The sequence below is a fragment of the Nannobrachium achirus genome (genome assembly GCF_963921795.1).
Source record: "Nannobrachium achirus genome assembly, chromosome: 2".
NCBI lineage: Eukaryota > Metazoa > Chordata > Actinopteri > Myctophiformes > Myctophidae > Nannobrachium > Nannobrachium achirus.
Genome location: NC_137811.1, coordinates 43,166,568 through 43,189,254, shown reverse-complemented (window position 1 = coordinate 43,189,254; position 22,687 = coordinate 43,166,568). Strand labels below are relative to the sequence as shown.

General features: G+C 42.9%; 2 protein-coding genes across 3 annotated transcripts in view; one reads left to right on the top strand and one right to left on the bottom strand.

Moving 5' to 3' along the window:
* LOC308298554 (sialic acid-binding Ig-like lectin 15) overlaps positions 1–22,687 on the top strand; it is a gene marked incomplete at both ends in the record, with an annotated part of 432,712 nt that overhangs the window by 337,395 nt on the left and 72,630 nt on the right. The window lies entirely within an intron of this gene.
* Positions 1,197–21,592, bottom strand: ptpn3 (protein tyrosine phosphatase non-receptor type 3). 2 transcript variants are annotated; one of them, XM_080751191.1, is made up of 26 exons: positions 21,459–21,592; positions 19,554–19,695; positions 17,574–17,708; positions 17,448–17,490; positions 17,268–17,349; positions 16,686–16,730; positions 16,483–16,535; positions 15,454–15,571; positions 15,242–15,329; positions 14,808–14,896; positions 14,643–14,706; positions 14,322–14,542; positions 13,824–13,949; positions 11,381–11,542; positions 11,091–11,196; positions 10,323–10,400; positions 10,152–10,208; positions 9,687–9,843; positions 8,775–8,950; positions 8,292–8,382; positions 6,940–7,001; positions 5,944–6,090; positions 4,823–4,951; positions 3,572–3,717; positions 3,334–3,469; positions 1,197–1,886 (listed from the first exon to the last, which is right to left on the bottom strand). In XM_080751191.1, exons 2-26 carry the CDS (start codon positions 19,620–19,622, stop codon positions 1,809–1,811), a joined length of 2,658 nt encoding a protein of 885 aa, XP_080607317.1. In that variant the 5' UTR covers positions 19,623–19,695; positions 21,459–21,592; the 3' UTR covers positions 1,197–1,808. The 2 variants fall into 2 exon arrangements, with proteins under 2 accessions (XP_080607317.1, XP_080607318.1); XM_080751192.1 differs by having other exon boundaries at positions 17,574–17,702.

The window sequence follows — 22,687 nt, the reverse complement described above, 5'->3', positions numbered from 1 at the left end:
GAAGCCTGCAGTTTCTATTAGCTTGGATTCCCTGTTGATGAAGTCACTGGTAGGTGGGTTTATGAACTGCACATATCCCTCCTGAGACAGAGTAAGAAATTGTGCTATTTTATCATGAACAATTCATGGGTTGCATTTGTAGTCCTAAACCGGCCATATTGAGAACCAACACGGGTGTTCAATATGTCTGATTGGCATAGAACCAATGTTCTACGTTAATCAAAACACTTGTGTTGGTCCTCAAAATGGCTGGTGTAGGACTACAAATGCAACCCATGAATTTATAGCGAGGACCAATTATAAGATAGGTTGAAAAGTGGTGAAGTTGTCCTTTAACTACTCCAATGGTTCTCAATGTGGAGTCCGGTCCCCCAGGGGTCCTTGAGGGGGTTCCAGGGGATCCCCGGCTAAATGATTCCGCTTATCTCTGTTATTTCATATATTGACATACAAACGTAATGAATTAATACAGTACAAATACATCTTCTGGACTAGAGAACTGTACCGTCATGAAACTGTACCTTTTCCTATGCAACCTTCTAATAGTCTTCAATCAATCAATCAAAGAATACACAAGAATGCTTAATTTGATCACTTTCACGGTTACCAAATGACTGACCAAATCGTGTCTATTTGTCTTTGATTGGGGGTCCCAGAGATAGGAAATCTTATCAAATAGTGGTCCATAAGCTAATTCCTAATACATTGGATTGGGAATCACTGAACAACACTTACTGTTTGTTTGTGAATCAATATAGGGGAGAGATAACAAATCATTGAAACACTTCCAAATTCCTAGACAAACTTGAACAGTTGAATACTTGGGCTTTTCTTGAACTAATGATCAGCCATACTGTTAAGTTCAAACGTATTGATTAGCAAGAAGTGAAAAAGTGCCTCTGTCTGGACCCTGTAGAGTTACTAGAGTATAGACCATAGACCAATTTCTCAGAGCGGCAACCATAACTGCGGTGTCAAGAGGCACCGCTTCGCACAGCGACACTGCAGCTACACGACAGCGCTCTGGAAAAACACAGTATCTCAACACAGAGCATCATATGCTCTGTTTTACATATCTATAATCTATCTAGAGATACAGTGGACAGATCTATCAATAGATACAGACATACATATATCCTTTAATAATACATTTGTCAAAGAGGCACTGACTATTATAAAAACAAACAAATGACCCATCAGTATAAATCAGTGTTTATTCAGTGTCTCAATAATTTAAGAGTGATTAGGACAAGAGAAGGTTCAGTGTTCCCACCGGCAGTTCTAATGTGAGCCAACCTGTTGTTGGTGATATAAAACCTGCAACGCTCTCTAGTCTCAGATAAGCTATAGACAACGCTCCAGGCACAGTTCTGTTGCCCTGTGTGATCCAGTAAAACATCAGTCCAAGGCACACACACACCTCTGTGGAGGACAACGTGGCTTTAGTGTGATAAAGTGATAAGTAGTGGCCTCTGGGACAGAGAGGAGCAGCAGCTCACATCAGTCTTCCAGCAGTCTCTGTGGGACCCAAACCTCTTAATGCACCAATAGCCCACAACAACAACAAAAAAAACTAAGGCCAGAGAGGTACAGGAGCCACTGGCTTACAGTATATGCCATGCAGATTGCACTTGCAGAGCTGTGGGCCAGCTGTTCTATTATATTCAGCCTAAGCATTGGTCCCATATTCTGGAATCCTTCGAGTTAGAGCAGGTAATACCCTCCATAGAATGAGGCTGGGCTAGTGAGTGTATGTGTTGTGTTCTGGTGCTGCTGTAATTAGTTAGCAGTGTTGATGATGTGGTCTTCTATGCCGGGGCTTCAGAGCCATCTTGCTTTTCTTTGTAGACTCGCAGTATGGCCTCACACACAAACTGGAACTGACACTGAAACACAAGACAATGTGCTGTTAGTTAACGCAACAATACACTGCATCACTCATTGTTGCCATCGTTGCCTTTAACCACTTGAGCCCCATTTAAAAATAACAATGAAAATAACTAATTTACAAGCTCAAAACAAGCTTTTTTGAATCTTTTCACTATATATATATTGACAAGCCCACAATTGGGACTCTAGGGTGAAAGTGACACATAATCTACAGAGGTGGACAACCTGAATGTTCACATGCTTCTAAATTACCCTGAACTGTCTCTTACTTTGACAGACTGTGACATGCACTCCTACACCGGACACAATTAGTTGGGAATGACTTCTGCACTATCCATCTCAAATGAGGTGAAACCTTTGCGAGAATTTGCATCATCCTCAGACCCACGGCCTGGTAGATACAGACATTTGTGGTTTTCGGTTCTCAGAAACCGTACAACCACATGACCATTCGGCACTGCACACCTCAGGGTCATAGGAGACACACACGGCAAGTTTGAGGCCATTGGGTCTGACACTTTCCAAGTTACAGTATGCCGGCCATAGACTGACAGACACAGAGACAATATAGTATAGCCAGATGCACATCATTAGTGTAATAGTGTCCTTTAAGTCTCTACACCATGGATCCCCAAAACTGAACAAAATTTCACAACCCAACCTTGTTTGTGTTGTGTATCGCTATGTGTGTACATTTACAAACTGTGTGTGTGTGTGTGTGTGTGTGTGTGTATGTGCGCGCGCGTGCGTGTGTGGCTATGTCATAAATAGGCGCACATCTGGAGAGAATAGGCGAACATTCAGGCAAATCGCAGATCTTACGAAATTAGGTGTACAGGGATTAAAAGGGAAGTACAGACCCTTGGGGGACTCCAGTCAACTAAGGGGTTGAATGGTTAAAACCTTATTATACTTTACTATAGGCCTACTGTATGTCTGCTGAAAACAGCAGATCTGCAGAGCTTTTTTTTAATGCGAGCAACACCATCATATGAGTATAACTCGAACATGAGAATTGCATTGACTGCACACGCTTTAATTAGTTCTGGTGTTATCTGTTTCAAGAGTACATTTCTTTTCTTGTGTGATCCTTGACACAAGATTTGAGAATCCCAGGCCTAAATTTGTACTATAACCATTAAATAATAATAACAATAATAATAATAATAATAATAAAATAAGTAGTAGTAGTAGTAGTAGTAGAGGCAACTAATTCATTTGCACACAAAGCAACTTCTACTGGCGCAGTGGAACACTGCTCCCTCTCAATAAAGGAAAAAATCAATAACCAACTGCCTCAAGGACTTCCTCCCCAGAGAAATCATGATATAAAACATGACATGGGACCAGCTACATGTCAAAAGCAGCTGCGTGTGCCCTTGACAAACAAGTAGTGAGCTAATCCAGCGTGAAGGCTAGCTGTGACGTGACGTGTCTCTGTACCGTGGTCTGGACCATCATGGCTCGTTGGTCTCTCAGCGTTCTGACAATATCCAGGGGGAACACCGGCCGACCCTCCTCCAACAGAGTCAGCGCCGTCTCCATGGTGATAAGAACACCTGTGCGTCCAATCCCGGCACTGAAGTCAACATTTAGAGCAAAGGGGAAAACAATTACAATGTTCAGTTGTCCACAGTACATAAATTAATGATGTTTTGGCGAGTGTGTGTGTATGTTTTACCTGCAGTGTACCATAAGTGGCTCCTCTCCTCTTCTCCTTTCTCGAACACAGCTGACAAACAGTAGGAAGTCAGAAGGGTCATCTGGTACGCCGTGGTCCGGCCACGCTACGTACTGGAGATGAGTGACTGCCCGCTCCTCACCCCGCTACACACACACACACACACACACACACACACACACACACACACACACACACACACACACACACACACACACACACACACACACACACACACACACACACACACACACACACACACACACACACACACACACACACACACACACACACACACACACGTACAGAGGGTGAGGAAGATAGTGTTAGGAAGCATGCATTTAAAACTGTGCACATTTAAAGTTGAGAAAACTGATTACACATGAGAGAGGACCTACAGTACATAACTACAAAGAAATTACAAAAGCGGCGGCCGAAGGGAAGAACAGGTGGGGGAGGACAAACCAACAGGTGACCTGTACATTTATTTTGGAAGGGGATATGGTTGAAGAAAGACCAAATAGAAGACGGAGAAAGAATAAGAGAGAGGGGGGAAAGTGAAATCCAAAAGGAGGAGTGTGGCTGTGTTCAGGAATTGTGCCGGGCGAGTGGCCTGTGACTGCATGCAGGGATGAACTGACTCAGCCAGGAGAACAGATGGGCGCGCACAGCGGTAGATTAGAGAGAGTGCTTGTGTTTGTGTGTGACTCCATACTGTCTTTATTTACCTGTGTTCACCATGTAATCTATTAAGGCAAACAGCTCTGTTTGATCACATAATATACCACGGTCACATGGAAGACGCTCACATACGGTACGCACAAATATCTATTGCCCTCAGGCCCCTCACACCCCATCCATGAGCCTGAAGTTAAGCCCATTTTTCTCTCTCTCACACACACACACACACACACACACACACACACACACACACACACACACACACACACACACACACACACACACACACACACACACACACACACACACACACACACACACACACACACACACACAGGAAGAGATTATATGCAGACTAGAGTTAGTTTTGTCCAGAGTATGTGTTGCCTGCGGTGAGCTCTGTTATGTGACATATGGCATAAATCACTGTACATGCCACAGAACATAGAAACAGAAACCCCCATGTTGCATGACTGGAGTCATGCATACACTACATGGCTTTTGTCGTGTCAGGGTTATTGAAAGCGGGGGTGCTCTTTTGCATTTAGCTGAAGCAGGTAGCTACCGTACCTGTGTGTGTGTCAGGGTGAACTGTCGTGTGACGTAGGCCAAGTTACATTCCTCCGAGTGACAGCTCACCCTCAAGTACCCATAATCTCTCACTTCTGGGGGATGCGGCCAGTACTGGTGACACTTAGTCTGAAAGTGTATGACATCATCCATAAAGAACATTATTTCTGACACGGGCCATTAGTCACATACAGTAATAATATAACACATCGCTGCTACCTGGAGGCTCTCAGGAAATTAAACTCAAGTTTCGACAATGCATTTTAACCACTTCTCTCAGGAACAGGAAAGGAACAGGATGTAAAATGATTTTCAATTAGGGCTGGGTGATATATGACTTCAGACATCAAATCAATATTACGATTTCAAACTTTGTTTCAAACTTTTTCCTTGATTACGATTAATGAACAATTATTTAATAAATAAATAAACACAAAAGATAACAGATCTACAAGCACTGTGATGCGCTGTGAGCTTGGCACCATTGTACAAAGAAGTACACTACAGGTCAATTCATCGATATCAACGGGGGGAAGAAATACTTTCTTCTCGATTATACATATCAGTTTCAATTTTTTTCTTGGTGTGTGTGCGTTTGCCGGCAAGTAGAGATTGTCTCCTTAATCAATTAATGAGAGCATCTGGTTACCAAGCAACAGGCAAGCCGACACGGAGGCAGCTTCATTGAATGATTCCACGTGTGAATGCATCTTGTGTGCAAAGAATACATCTCATCGGCATCCTGCTCACACCTTATGCTTAATTCATACTCATCGTACGATTGTGTGTCACGTGTCAAAAATTGCTCACGAGCTCACAGCACATTGAGACGCGACAGGTTGTGAGCTTGTAGATCGGCCATCTTCAGCACGCAACACTGGCATGTAATGAATTATAAATCAGGCTCCGCATTCAGCTGCGCTGTAGTCTGTGAAATCCTGTTGATTGCAAACAGCTGCCGCCATTGATTATTTTTGTAGGAAAACTAAACCGCTCGCAAACCTAGTAATAACTGTAATTAAAAAATCTAATTAAACACGATACATCATGTAGCAATGTTGGCACGACAACGATCACAGGAACAATGGATATTGTGTGTTATAGATGAGGTATGCATGTACCCGTCCCCTCTCTGTGAGAGTAGTAAGCATAATGATGGTGTGTGTCTGTTGCTCCCACACACTCTGCCAGAAGTGAGTGCAGGTCTGTGGTAGAGGACCCTGAGCGGCAATGTAACGCAAACACACACCAGACACTGGGGGCGCCATCTACGAGACAGACACACACACAGACAGACAGACAGATAGACTTGCTCTCGCTAACACACACAGGGTTGAGTATATATACAGTACAGTATATCGTCGTTGTCGGGTGGAAACCTTGTATGTCCAAAATCATTCGTTTTGTATTGATCATTTTAAAAAGGATTAGCCGATCTACAAGCACACAACACCGCGAGGCGTTGTGTGCTTGTAGAGCTGCTATTTTCCCTAGTTTTGTGCGACAATCTTGTATGATAAAGCAGGACTTTACTTTGCGAAAAAACATACAAATTTGAAACTTGGAGATACAAGGTTTCTGCCCGACAGTGACGATATATACGAGATGACGCCATGGGACAAAAAGAGATGATTGCATATCAGCAGTGATATAAAGTAACTAAGTACATTTACTTAAGTAATGTACTCAAGTACAATTTTGAGGTATTTGTATTTTACTTGAGTATGTCCAATTTCCAATACTTTTACTTCTACTCCACTACATCTCGGAACCAAATATTGTACTTTTACTCCACTACATTTATTTGAAAACTTTAGTTACTAGTTACTTTGCAGATATAATTATATTATAAAACATACATAAACCACTTTAGCCTTATTTCATACAGTGGCTATTTTCAAACATTTTTTTTACTTGATCCCAGTACTTTTATACTTTTACTCCATTAATTCCGTACTTCTACTTGTAACAGAGTATTTCTATATTGCAGTATTGATACTTTTTCCACCACTGATGCTATACACATTACAGTATATATACAGGGTTGAGTATATATACTGTATACAGTATATACATGAGATGACGCAGTGGGACAAAAAGAGATGATTGCGTCATACCGTGATGTGGCTGGCATTGATGTAGTCCTCTTGGTCCTGCAGAACCACCCTGGTAGTGTCATCTGAAAGGAGAGAGGAGGTAGACAGTTGTACAGTTGTTGATGGTTTGGGCAGTTACATTTTCATGACGCACCACAGGGAAGTACTATACTGTACTGTTGGACTAAGGTTATCCAAGGTAATACAGCACGCTGTGGGGTTGGGGAATGTGTAGGGATGGGACCATATGAAAATGTCATGTCACGATTATTGTGACCAAAGAAATTGTGATTAACATCCATTATCCAGGGGCGGAACATTTGCCCAAAAAAATAGCTAATCTACGTTGTGACGTGTTGTGAGCTTGTAGAACGGCTACTTTCTTGCAAAGAGATTTGGTAGAGTGAAAAAAAAAAATCACACCCGTGTGAAGTGGAGCTGTGTGTGTGTGTGTGTGTGTGTGTGTGTGTGTGTGTGTGTGTGTGTGTGTGTGTGTGTGGATCATGTGTACCGATTTTTGTGACATTTGAAGAAAATATGTAGGAAAAGGAGCAAAAAGTGTGTTTTGGAGAAAATTCAAGATGGCGGAAAATCTATCATGGCGCAAATGGGCGTGGCCTATATGGGGAGATGCGTCATGACCCAAGGAATCCAGGGAAAAAATATTTTTAATTTTCCGACCTACGGTTCAAGAGTTACAGGCCAAAACGTAAAGTGGGGTGTTATGGCGCCACCATGCGGCCAAATGACACAATTTTCTTTTATTTAATCCTTGAAATCATTATGAACCTCCTCTCCAAGTCTTGAAACTCTAGCCCCTATGGTTTGCGAGAGACAAATAATTGAATGTGAGTTTTTGCAATTCCCATTATAAGTCAATGGGGAAAATTAATTCACTAATAAATTAATTTCAATTAAACTATAGAACCTTTCTCTTAGAAAAGTAATAGCCCACGATTCCCGAGTAAGCCGGTCGATTTGACATATGGCGCGAGTGTGTGGTGGCAAAACTGTGGGACTAGTGGCGTGCCGAAGTTTAGGAAGTTCAGGCTACATACACACACACACACACACACAGACAGACCCACACGGCCACGTATAGGGAGCCTGTGCTTCACACAGCTCCAAAAAAGTCTGTATCAAGTACGTTATTTACAGGCCGTTTGAATGGTACCGGATATGCAGCTCGGCAAATAAAAGGTGAATTGATCCCAGTGCATGACAGAGGATAATTTCACCATAAATTTAAATCTCCACAATACGATTACTGTGAGTGTTATTAACGATTATGGTCCCATCCCTAATGTGTTGGTGGAAATACATGTAGATACAGACAGACAGGCTGACAGACAAAGAGAAAAGACATGACTCACATGGCAGAACATCTTTATATCTGTTCTTGTCCATGTTCTCAGAGAGTCGAGCACAGGTTAGTGACAGGCCAGGTTTCCGCCTGTAAAGGTTCTGCAATACATACACATGCACATAATACACATTACAAAAAAGAATACACACAAATCACACATTAAAAAACATTCAGCATCTAGCAGATTAGGGCCAACATCTGTTCCCAAACCAGCACTTAAAAAGGCATCCCAAATAAGTGAGTGTGACTGTGAGTTATTAAATCCTGCTTAAAGTATAATAGAAATGCAACCATTTCTGGTCTTTGTCATTCTATTACAGTAGCTATCTGTGTTCCCTCTAATATACGACCTGTGTGTGTGTGTGTGTGTGTGTGTGTGTGTGTGTGTGTGTGTGTGTGTGTGTGTGTGTGTGTGTGTGTGTGTGTGTGTGTGTGTGTGTGTGTGTGTGTGTGTATGTGTGTGTGTGTGTGTGTCCTTGTGTCCACATACCTCAAAGTGGAAGGAGAGCGTTCCTGACGGTATTCCTCTCTCCAGCTGTTTCATTGAGTCCTCCAATGTACTGACACGCTCTGACTGGCCAGGCGACTGTGGCTTGTCTCCCTGCGATTGGCCAGTCAGTGTTAGGGCGGGAGGAAACTGCAGCACAGGTGCCACACGCCCAGGACCTACAGTACAACATAACGTTGCTGTCAGGTATAAACCTTGTTATGTCCAAAAGTTTACTTTTCATGAAATGGAAAAAAGAACCTGTGTTCCAATTGCTCTTATTATTATTATTATTATTACCTTATTATTTAGTCACAAACACTTTTTAATACTTTTCATTTGTTAAATATTTATAAAACCCACACACAGACACACTTAACCACGTTCACTTCTAAAGATACATTTGCCAATCTACAATCTCACAACGCCTTGTGAGCTTGTAGATGGGCTATTTGTGCTACTTTTGTGAGACACTGTAGTGTAACATGAAATGTTTAAATATGTAGATATAAGGTTTCGGCCCAACAGTGACAATAAGGTGCATACACGCATTCAAAAGTGCACATGATCCCACACACCCTTTCTTTTTTCTTTATACCACTATTTTGTAACCCATTTTTCACCCAGTGCCAATTGCCTAAACTGTAATCCTGGGCCCTAATCGCCAATCTGGGGAAAGCTCTGAAGTGAGCTCATGCTTTCTTCAATGCATGAGGAGTGAGTGCAGGCTGCTTCTTATCACCTAACGGGGGAGTTTCCCCGGTTGGACATAGCGTGTGGAAGGAACACATAATTCCAACCAGTTCCTTTCCCCTGCATCGATATAAAGAACAGGATTACTGCATGTTTTTTGTGAGCGTACCTACCTTAGGGGACACAGGGAGAACATGCAAACTCCAGAAAGGTCCTACACACCTTTACGTCTGATGAGCAAGTCCAGTTCTCTGGAATGTGACTCTCTGCTGGCTCGTATGAACATGACCACCTGGTCGTGCGTGTGCTCTGAAATGTCTCGACCGTTGATGAGGACCACCAGGTCTCCCTCTAGCAGCTTGGGTTCACATCGCCCTGCCTGGAAACATACGTACACACGCTCACTCAAAGCAAAACCACTTGAAGCCTATTATACTTTGGCTATTATTCAGAATAATTTTGACAAAGTTCATGCAGGTCCCTGGCACAAAACCTTTTCAGATGGTGGTCAGAAGCCAAATAAATATTAATCTGGGGGTTCTTGACATGAAAATATTTGAGAAACAAAGTAATAAAACCATCCTTCTAGCCATCCATCGATCCATCGATGCTTTGTTTACATTTCATCACAAGTTAACGCAACACAACCACATAGTCAAACACAAATAGCTCTGAGTCGGTTCTTACAGGTGAGTCAGGTTTAACGTGGGATATGGCTAGAGGCATCTTCTGATCCACCCCACCCTGGAAGGAGTTTGGAAAGATGAAATGAAGCAAGAGTGAGGGAGACAAACACATATTACTCAAAACGTTTCTGCGTGCGTTGTGTGTATGTGTTTGAGAGCAAGAGAGACTCACTTTAACATTGAAGCCAAACTTGCCTTCCGGATCGGGGGCAATGCGTATTAACAACAGATCACCGTCTCCTGGTGCCCCCTACAAACATAGATGCAGGAAGATAATTCTTCATAATGAATAATAAAAGCAGAAACTAATGAAAAATACTAACGGTCGGTTACCCATATCTACACATATTTCCAGTCTATTCCTTAGTCCATGGGTCTCCAACAGGGGTTACAGGACCCCTAGGGGGTCCTCAGAGTTACTACAGGGGGTCTTCCAAATCTTTGTGTGATAGAAACCTTTTTTTTAACCATTTGAATCCTAGCATCACTATTCTGTAGAGGAACATTTGCTGAAAATAGCAGAACCAAAAGTGGGCTTGAGGATCTGCTATTTTTAATGGTTTGGTGCAAAAAGAGCAGACAAGGTACAGAGCCATGGGTCAAGTTTTACTAAATGGTTAAACGTCTGAAAATACACCTTAACATGAATCCAACATATTAATAGAAAAGATAATGTGCAAACAAACAAACAACACTGATGATAGTGCTGTCAAACAACTAATAATTAATTAATTAATTAATTTGTAAAATAGTTCTGCAACTCATAATGGCGGTCCCTGCTTCAGCTCTCTCTCAGCTAATAGGGTCCATGGCCTGAAAAGACCCTTGTCTTAGTCCATAGCGTCATATATACAAAATATGGGTTGGGATGCAACACAAGCATGCATACAGCATGTGCACACACACACACACACACCATGAGGGTGATCAGATAACTGACCTTGTCCCTGTAGTGTAAACTGGGCTCGCTGTCCTCTTCTCCCGTGCTGATGTCATCAACTTGTGACGAACCTTCCTCCAGTGTTTGGCTGTGTGTGCCAGAGAGACTGGTGTAAAGTAAACAGAGTCAAATTGTTGGTTAGATTGGAAGAGATTTATACTTACAAAAAAGCAATCAACAAGCTCACAACACCTTACATTGTGAGCTTGTAGATCCTCTATTTGTGTTGCGTGACACCATCGTATGATAGGGTAAGAATTAAGCAAGTGTGTTGTCTTCCTAATACTGACCGCTGTGGAGAACTGTCCCCCTCACTGTCTCTGCTGCTGGTGACGGAGGCCCGGTACGTGTAGAACACATCCTCCCCCTCTGACATGTCTTTCAGATCATTGGTCAGCTCCGCCGAGGAGGGGCGGGGCTTGCGGATGCCATGTCGAACGCGGGGACTCCGCCTGCCATGGAGACCATAAACTTCAGCCGATCTACAAGCACACAACGCCTTGCTTGTAGATCGGCTGTTTTCACTAGTTTAAATCATTTTAACAATGATAAATACAAAACAAACAGTTTTGGACATACAAGTTTTCCACCCGACAACAACGTTATGCTTGTGTGTTTGTACATGTTCTGTCCAAGAGGGTTTACATGTGCAGTCCAAGGTAGAGCACGCACATCCAAATATCTGAAAGCATGAAAAAGAAAAAAGATCCACAGACTTGTGTTTGTCTTCTCAGACCTGACGAAGACCCTGACCGGTTGAAAGGTTGTCCTACTAACTAATTGACTGCCACGTGACGAGATTGACAAGATATTCACACGGCGGCCATCTTGCCATTAAGTTAATAATGAAATGCCACCCAGTTGCCAGCCGGTGTAGGTACAGTTTTCATTGCAAATTTCAAACATGGCCGCCTGGTGAATATGGTCAATAGAGATCGGTCCTGGCTGCCACTGACGAGATTGGCGAGATATCTCTTATATTTCATATTTAAAAAGAATATTACAAGTAAGACGCCCAATGGCACGAAGCGGCCGCCAGGTTACAAACAACAGAGCTTCTAAATACGGCACACACACACATAGACACATGTGAGAGCGAGAGGATCGCCACAGCTGACAGAGCTCAGACAATCAGCGGCGTGTTAAACTGCGTGTTATACAACAGGTGGGTGCAGGCAATCAGTGACAAACCACAGACTCATGTGAGTGAGATACAGCGTGACTGACGGACGGACATGAGGTGGACTTTTTCATACTAACAGAAAAAAATATATTTAGCGGTATATAAACCGCGACAAGGTGCCTAAGTGCCCGGGACAAAGTGCATCCGGTCTGGACAGAAAACGGAAACCGGTTCTCCATAGACTACCATGTTAAATCCTGCCTCTCTCTCCATTGAAAACAATGCTCATAAAATAGTGAAAACAAAAACAAAACCAGAACCATAAAAATAGGTTCAGGAAAGTTCTGGTTCCACTTCGGAGTGCCAACTCGAACTCTTTGACGTCTCTGTGTGTCACTCCAATTCCCAAAATGCGACGGGGTATCACGTGACCGGGAAATTCTGTTCCCTCGTAGCACAAAAGTGCATTTATCTTCTAATCTAACTTTTAAATCACGTTCATGTTTAAAACGCGGCCTTCTCTACCGGCCGTTACAAAAGCACTAATGCCCGCGATTGTAATTTTTCTGTCTTGAGTGAAAGAAAATACTATTGTGAAAAAAAAAAAAAAACAGACATGCTCGGATTACATTGACTCGGATTACTTTTTCCATGGAGCTGCAGAAAGAGGTAAAATGGCGGGTTTCCATGCCAACTGCCAATTAAATCTTACTAGAAGCTCAGCCGCCCGGGCGCCCTGGCCAACTCGGGAACAATGTAAATAGGGAATGCCCCGCCCTTTAATGCAAACCCCATTATACCTGTTGTCATAGGATCTGTTTTGACAATCTGTTTGCGTGTGTCCATTTATGCCCATATACGGAGATATCTGTCTGTCTACGTCCATTTTATGCCCATATATGGAGATGGGCGGCCGAGCGTCTAGTGTAAATAGGAAATGAATGCCCCGCCCTTTAATGCAAACCCCATTATCCTGTTGTCATAGGATCTGTTTTGACCATCTGTTTGCGTGTGTCCATTTATGCCCATATATGGAGTTATAAGTCTGTCTGCATCCATTTTATGCCCATATGGAGATCTCTGTATCTGTTTGTCTGTGTCCCTTTATGCCCATTATGGAGATCTCTGTATCTGTCTGTGCCTCCGACTGTGTTGCAGACACAGTGCCGGTTCCCCCTTTAATTCAAAACCCTATTATACCTGTTGTCATAGGACCCGTTTTGACCATCTGTTTGCCTGTGTCCATTTATGCCCATTGACTCATGTGGCGTACGTGATGTCAGAGCCTTTTATGAAGTGATGTCACAATGAGTCAGTGCTTGCGCCGATTTCCTCCGGAACAGCCTGATGTCAACAATCAGCGCCGCATAAGGAGATTCCGAACATTTCGCGCCGGTTCAGGAAAACCGCGCGTCGGGTCGGGTCGAGGCCCGGCACTGCACTCCGCGCCGGGGAACGCGCGTGCCGAATCTGAAGCCGGTGGGACGAACGGTTCTCGAGATACGCGGATTACAGACAGACAGACACGCAGAGACTTCTCGCATTTATAGATAGATAATCCTGGGCACCCGATGTGTTAAGACGCAGTCACAGTTATAAACAGATCATACCAGTTGGGTGTGGTCGGAGGGGATCTAGATGGCAGACTCTTGGTCTCCAGGTGCTCAGCTGAAACAGACCTTCGAAGGACCGGGTTCCACACCATCCCTCCCACCACTCGCCGACACACCGGACCACTACATATCAAGGGGAGAGGAATAGAAAGACTGTAACATTTATATACCGTAGTTACTTTGCAGATATAAATTATAATATTATAAAACATACATAAACCACTTAAGCCTTTTAGTTTATACTATGGCTATTTGAAGATAGCCGCGACGCGTTGTGGGCTTGTAGATCTGTCAAACATTTTGTACTTTTACTTTTGGTACTTTAAGTACTTATTGATGCCAATACTTTTATACTTTTATTTAAGTACATTTTGAATTCCAGACTTTTATTTGTAACGAAGTATTTCTACATTGCAGTATTGATACTTTTACTTAAGTAAAGAATGTGAATACTTTTTCCAGCACTGGACTACATGTGACTGTGCACACACTCACGTTTCATTTTTACTGTTTCCCAGGCCCAGGTGCTGTGTGATCAGCTTGCTGTAGGACTGAATTGTTGTTGTTGTTGTTGTTGTTGTGGTGTTGTGCTTTGGGCTCCTGGCTGTCCGGTTAGCGCTGAAGAAGGAATGGTGATCCACGCAGGACCTCCAAAGATTCTTACAAGTCTTGGGACAGGGCAAAGCCAGAGACACAATGCAATCCTGGGTCTCCCCCTGCAAATCACAGAGGACAGACAGTACAATACAATTCACAGAATTCTCTTTCAAAGGTGACATGGGACCGAAGCCGAAGACACAGGAATACTAGACTCACGTGTTTCCGTTTGAGGTGAATGAGAAAGCGTTTCCTCTTGAAGGAAATCTTGATGATGTTCCCCCTGCATGATAATGGCGATGAGAGGGTTTAATGGGTCAGAAAACTAGGCTGAGGAGTGGGGACAACCCATCACATGACTGCACAGCTGTCATCATCACTCACCAGGGGAAGAAACTGGAGCAAATCATATTGCAGAACATAGCTACACCACTTGAAGCCAAACCGACCAAGAGGGGGGCATTATTGGAGTCCTGAGTAAGAGTGATGAGAGCGAGAGAGAGGGAACGTGATGAATGAAACCAAGGACCAACAAGTTAAAGCAGACAGAAAATAAATGAATATAAGAAAGTAATGTAGATGTGATCTTTTAGTATCTGGATATGGAAAAACATATGGTAATGCAAGGTGTAAACACACAAAGCACGTATTGCAATCGGAATGCGATCACATCTGCCCAGACCTCATCGGGAGGTGGTCTGGTTAACACTGCGTTCAGAATTCTGATCTCAAGACAAAATCCCCCGGGTGAAAATGTTATTATTCAGATAATATATTATCCAGGAACAAGTGTACAGCCAACTAAGAGAGGTGGCTACCGTGGCAGAATGCAGCTCCACTCCGTACAGCTCCAGCGTTCGTGCCGTGTTGAGGAAACATAACTCTGCCTCGCTCTGCTTCAGTCCCCTGGGAAACACACAGAGGAGACGGCAGGGGCATCAATACCAACCGTAGAGAACGTGCTGTGCAAAACGAGCAGAAAGCAGTCTTGAATTTCAGACTATAAAAGGTGCAGATTCCTTTGCAGTACTTGTGCTGTGGATGCAGATCTTCCACTCGGGACAGGAAGTCGTTGTCCTGCTCTGGGATGAAGTGGCACTTGGACAGGTAACCAGGGAGATAAGATGGCATGTGGTCCCGCAGCTCCGCTACAGGGGATGGTGAGAAGAGTCCAAAATGTTACGCAGAAAATAAAACCCATTTGTCAACCCACAGTTGTCAACATAATAAAAGCTTCAGTTAATTCAACTCTGACCGACCCGGGAATTTAACACTGAGGATTTTACTGTGTAGTAGCGCATTCACCAAATATTCGAATATCAAAGTCACTATTCGACGTTGTTCACCAAAGTCGAATATTCGCTTTTTTTTTATTGTTTTCTCTTTAAAAAATATATAGTTTATAAAACTTGGCTAGATAGGAAGTCATAAGAATGAGTTGTCATAGCCCCTGGTGGATGAATTTGTTAATGCTCTATACCAGGGCTTCTCAAACCTTTTTAGGCTGTGACTCCCAAAAATAAACATATTTGAACTGGGGACCCCCCACCCTGACAAGCATTTGGAATTGTAGCTATTACTTTTAATGTGACTCGGTTCCACATATAAATATTGTGAAAATAGCAGATCTACATGCTCACAACGCCTCGCGTTGCGAGGCGTTGTGAGCATGTAGATCGGCTATTTTCACAATGTTCGCCTCTTGCTTACTTCATATTTAACAGTTTGGCCAGTCCTGTCGAATATTCGACTATTCGAATACTTTGAGGTCGAATAATTTGAATACTAAAAATCACTATTCGTGAATGCCCTACTGTGTAGGGTACATAATCAGACCCATTTTGTCAACCCACAGTTGTCAACATAATACAAGCTTCAGTTATAATTTAACTCTGACCGACCCGGGAATTTAACACTGAGGATTTTACTGTGTAGGGTCCTACATGAGAGGTGCAGCTAATTGTTTGCTTACATGCGGGAACAATTACTCGCATGACAGCAATGAAGCCATGAGTCATTCGTTTCTCTACGGTTGAATGAAAATGCAACGGTGACTTACACTGAACAGCGTACGACGCCAGCACCACAGCTGCACTCAGCGGGCACTGCAACCTGCAATCAGACTCTATGATTACACATTGTAATTGCTACACCACTCACTGGAAACTCTGCATCACAAGGGGATAGGTGTTTTTGTTTGCTTGTGTGTGCGATTAGCGTATGCTCAAATGGACACGTGTGTTCCCATGGTGCTCCACTAACCTTCCTTCCCTGATGTCACACCTGATCTGGAGGAAGTACAGGTGCCTACAGAGACGAGATAAGAGGAACTCATGCAACCCAAACTACTTCAAACAGCCCACTCACATAACGTCTGTGTCAAACAACTCGCTGTTCACTCCCATTAACAACTGATACTGACACACAACTAGAGCATTTGTCATAACCTGGTATTTCTATTGATTACCATAGAGACTTGAGTTCAATAATATCTTTTTGTATTTGCCGCATTCCTAAGACAAAAATGTGATTATAGTAAATTTACACCCACTAATTCCAGATGGGGATCCGGATGCATGGCACTGGTTGGGGAAACCGTCAGGGCAATTTGTATTTTATTTTATTTGAATTTTTGTCTTAGGAATGCGACAAAAAACAAAAAATATTATTGAACTCAAGTCTCCATGGCATGACTAATCAATAGAAAAAAGGTCATTTTTGGGGTGAACTACTCCTTTAAGGCAAAGCACTGATTATTATAAAAATGTCAAAATGATATACATCAAACAGGGGGAAACCACTCAATTCACTTTTGATATCACTAGACTAAACATTCATATTCACCTGGTCTGTTCATGTTGCAGAGAGTTGGGGTCAGAGATGAAGTATCGTACTCTGAAATTAAGATAGAAGGGAGAGACAAGCCCTGCATAGGAGGAAAAAACATTATGTTTTATAGATAAGAAAAATGACATGTAATAGTCAGATAGAATTGCACAAAGGCACATCATTCAAATCAGATACCTTTCAGCTGCTTCTTCAATGGCTTTTCAGGCTCTAACCATCTCTGAAAGAGGAACACAGGGTCATTCAAAGTACAGAACATCTATAATACAATAATTACAATCACAGCCAAGGTTGCCAGCTCACCGGAGAGTGTGTGCTGGCTTTGATGGAGACAATTGCCGTGCTGGATTCTCGGATCTGTAGACTAAAAAGCTGTCTCTCTAGCAAGCCGAGGTGATTGAAGACCAGATCTAACAGAACCACACCTTCATCCTGTTTCTGGAAAACCAGGGAACACAACGTCAAAAGTGAGACTTTCTCAAATGGTCTAAAACCTTTTTACACTGAATATTAAACATAACACCGTTCAATAACAGAATTCCTCTGACCCTCAGTTTAGGTTAAATTATATTAGATATATTAGATAGGAAAATTGGTCAACACAACGGTTAAAAGACACCACAGTAAATGATTATATACAGTATTATGCTCCTGCTTTCCTTTTTGCTTTATTAAGTTATTTGTACTTTTACTGTAAAGCACTTTGCTTTATTCTTGCTCTGTAAAGCACTTTGAGCTCATTTCATGACATGAAAGGTGCTATACAAATAGTTTATTGTTATTATTTTTTAAATAAAATGAAAGCAATGTGCTCTGCATACGCTGTGAGAGGGGGAGAGAGAGAGAGAGAGAGAGAGAGAGAGAGAGAGAGAGAGAGAGAGAGAGAGAGTCTGACGTTGTATGAATTGAGTACAAAGGGACCCCAATCTAAAGCTCTTGTGGTCTAGTTGACCTTATATCAGTGAACTGTACTGTCCTGTACCTTTTCCTAAGCAAACCTCTAATAAAGTATTGAATCAATCAGTCGTGGTAGGGATTATTCATTTAAGTTAAATGAGTTTTGTTTAACCCATTTAAAAACGCCTTCTAAATCCTGACCAATGCAAAACTGCATATACTGTAGGCTACATAGCAACACAAACCCCAAAAGGGGTTGCCATCCTAAATGGGTTAAAAACTCTCAGTGTTGGATGAATTAACAAAGAGGACTTGTCTTGTTGTCTTCTACCTGCACCACCATTATGACATTTCAAGTCCCACTTTTGCGCTCCACCCCACTGTTTAGGAAACACTGCTCCAGGTGCTGACACAGTCAAATGTAATATTTACATCAATGAAGGACATGATTGCCGAAACCTTTGCTTGCCTTGATTTTGTGAATTAATACGCTTCTTTTCTTGCGTTTCTTGTTCAGAACACGACTCAAATGAAACCATGCACCTGAGTGGATATGTGGGGCTGCTAACAGATCACGTTTCCATCTCCTAGCATGAGTACTGTATAGCATACCTGAGCGTGTATGTACTATGTATAACACAGGCTTTAAGTTTAAAGTGCTGTAGCTTACTCTATGGCTCAGATATGGATATGTGTCAATGAATGCAGCGAGCATTGGCAACATGCGATACGAGGAGTCTCATATAGGACAGCCACAGTAGTTTCTCTGACCTTATATTCGAACTATCCTTAGAATGGCAGAGGTTTATTAGGAGGTGCTGCCCTGGAAAGCAATACAGTGACTTACATTCTCGGAGAGAATGCCTGCATGCTGAGGTAAGCTCATGCATGCATGGTTGGCATGATGATGGAGGCCTCCCATATGTGAAAGGCTCCGCTCGGCTTATAAAAATAACGCAAAGCAACGATTCTGAAAGAGAAGAAGTCCATCGAACCAAGGGCACTGTGCTGAACAAACAGGAGGCCGGATCAATGGAGAGGCGAAAGAGGAGTCTCGCCATGTCATCCACTGACACTACAATCATTAGCACTGCACAGAGACAGATAGGACCATCATATGATCCTGTGTGTGTGTGTGTGTGTGTGTGTGTGTGTGTGTGTGTGTGTGTGTGTGTGTGTGTGTGTGTGTGTGTGTGTGTGTAGACAAACTCTTTGCAAAGACTGAAGTAAAGGCTGTGTAAAGTGAGGCTGCATGCAGAGGTGCAGGTTAGGAAATGAATGTAGTCAATGGAAATGAGTTGCAGCCAGGCCGTGAGTCCGTGGGCGTCTGGGAGTGTGCGTGTGGCGTGTGTGCATATGCATGCACGCGCGTGTGTTCTTACTCACGCTGACTCTAAATGTCTCGATGGTGCCGTCCAGCAGCTGAACCAGGCAGAGTAAGTCAGGTTTTGGCATGTCGGTTACCACGGTAACTCGGCCTCCCTCTCAAGACAAACACCCTGGCCTCAGCTCATCACTGAGTGGGGACCTGGAGTGGAAACACACACACACACACACACACACACACACACACGTATACAGTATATAGTCAGGTTTTTCCAGGCTGTTGTCTTCCCGTGAGGATGACATCGGGTGGTGAGTAATGTGTGTGCCTGAATCAGTATCAGGCCACAGTGAGTAATGCACCGTGAATGCGAGGGAGCGACTGTGTGTGTGTGTGTGTGTGTGTGTGTGTGTGTGTGTGTGTGTGTGAGTGTGTGTGTGTGTGTGTGTGTGTTAGACGTGACGTGTATGTATGCGAGGCGAGCGTCTGTTTGTGCAATCCATTATTATTTGGCTTGAGTCTGAACATGTCCTCTCGCTCTCTTTTCCCTCCCGTTCTCCCCCAGTGTCTCTCCGCCCTGTGCAGGAGCTGAATGATAAGAATGTTAAATATTCTCTGAGTTCAGCAGCACGCCCATTTTGCACGATCTAAGACCTGCTACTATGGACAATGTATGCACACACACACACACACACACACACACACACACACACACACACACACACACACACACACACACACACACACACACACGTAGGTCTCACATACAAAACAACACATATGATACAGTACATGCATGTGTATGTGTGTGTGTTTGTGTGTGTGTGTGTGTAGCCGGCTAGCCGCGCACCATAGAGGTGTGCACGAGCATGCATGCATGCACTCTCACATGCACATTGCACTCATAGTTCCTTTACTGGCTCAAAGCCAATAGTTACCCATGCTTAAGAATGGGTAACACACAAGAATGTGTGTGTGTGTGTGTGTGTGTGTGTGTGTGTGTGTGTCCTGTTTCTTGGTTTACAGATGAATTCAACCCACACAGAATGGCCTGCCTTGTCAAAGATACACAATGTGTAAGTTAATGTTTGAGCACAGTGCCACTCTCAGAATATATTAAACGGACCTGTTCTCTGTTGCATTCATTGCTTGTTGTTTTCCATGCTAAAACTCTCGCTGGCCAACCCATAATGAATGTGATGTGAATGCTATTTTTAAACGTAGAGTTCAGCTCCATTCACAATTTTCTTTTCAAAGGGATGTTGTAGGTGACAGAAGAATGCAATATAAGCTTTAATTTGTATAAATGTTAAGTTAAAACCATCATAAATGTATGAACACGAGGATTACATTTAGAGTATTAAAGCAAGGCAATGATTGTTTTCTATTGATTGATTGATTGATTGATTGATTGATTGATTGAATACTTTATTAGAAGTTCGCATAGGAAAAGCACAGGACAGTACAGTTCAGAATCTTAACTTGTATCTGAACTTCATATACAAGGTCAACTGATAGGATTTAAACCCAAGAAAGCCCAAAGGCTTATGACACCCACCAGAGACAGCTAGATGACCAACCTTTAACCTCGTCTACTCTCCCAAACGTAAACAAGAGGAATACGCCAGCCAGCCAGCCAGGCCTATTCCAAAGTATAAAGCCTTGAGCTGACACAGTATACAGCCTATCGACAACATGGAGATTGAGCTCTGTTGTCTTGTTATATTATGACCTCTCTTGTACTTTGTTCTACTGCGCGATCAAGGAAACCTGTTGACAACCTAAACTTCTCTCAGCCTCACCCAAAGAAGGACTCTCTCTGGAACAACAACACTGTCACACACTGACACACCATTCGCAAACTTTCTTTTAAAAAGCCCGACACACTACTACGGCGTGGCCTGTGATCATGTTATGTTATGCAGCTTTAGATAGAAGATAGAAGTGTAGAGATGCATAAGAAGTACCTTCAGTCGTCCTGAAGTGGAGCATTTCCTCGCCAGATCAGATCGACCTCTCGGCGGGGCGCGTCCCTCCTACGGACCAGCAGGTAGAAGGTAAATATCCGGGATAAGTTTCTCATCCCTCCTCTCTCTCTCTCTCTCTCTGTGAGCTGCGGTGATTCCTACACCACAGCCCCGCCCCTTCCCAGGCGCGCTCCCGAGTCTGGGACTGTGTCTGGGCTGGACGCGCGCTCAATGTTGTAAATAAGTAACTAAGTACAAGTAGGCCAACTGTAGGCCTACTTTAAGTATCATTTTGAGGTATTTAGTTTTTACTTTACTGGAGTATTTCCAGTTTTCAGTACATCTCAGAGGTAAATATTTTACTTTGACTGATTATTTGAAAACTTTAGTTTAATACTTAGTTATTTAGCAATTATAGCAAACTAGTCCTTACCCGTTCAAAGATATGAGCTCCGAAATGATGTGCAGTGTGTGGGTTATGGGGTGTGCACTGTGCACACAGTATATGAGGGATGGAAAGTAACTTTAACTGGTGCTTGCATGATAATATAGTAGGAGCATCAATGTAAGAAATACCCGTTTCGTTTAAAGGCTACATAGATACTGTGTACCGATCTACATGACAACATCACACACACACACACACACACACACACACACACACACACACACACACACACACGCACGCACGCACGCACGCACGCACGCACGCACACACACACAGAGCTGGTTAAACATGTTGCCCCATGCTAGATGCAGAATAGATATGCCTCATGCTAGATGCAGAATAGATAGTAGTTACACCATAAAAATGCTAATATACAGCATATGATTTGTGAAAGTGACAAACGGGCTTCACAGTTGTGTCAGGTGTGTTCATATGCTAATGGTGATGCGATTTCAGATCAATTGCTCCAGCCACTGAGGAGAAACGCTGTGACAGACACTCAGACATTCGCAAAATTATAGTATAGATATAGCTATATTATAATATTATAAAACATACATTAACCAAAAAAAGTTAGACCAAGGCACTCTTGTGAGGGACAGTTAAAAAGCCTTTATTTTAGGGCTAATGCATATTGGCAAGAATAAAAAATTCACCTACGCGTTGCGGCACATAATGCCTTCTTCAGGGTGATACATTAACCACTTTAGATGTTTTTAGACCCTTGAATAAACAAACGAACAAACAAACAAACTATTCATTGCGAATGTGCAAACGAATA

Bases quoted from the DNA above. Each gene is read 5' to 3' on its own strand.
- ptpn3 (XM_080751191.1), bottom strand. From the start codon at position 19,622: ATGCCAAAACCTGACTTACTCTGCCTGGTTCAGCTGCTGGACGGCACC. The intron at 17,709-19,553 runs GTGAGTAAGAAC...CTGGTTTTCCAG, and splicing joins TCGAGACATTTAGAGTCAGC to AAACAGGATGAAGGTGTGGT. The intron at 3,718-4,822 runs GTACGGTAGCTA...GTGTGTGTGTAG, and splicing joins TCACCCTGACACACACACAG to CGGGGTGAGGAGCGGGCAGT.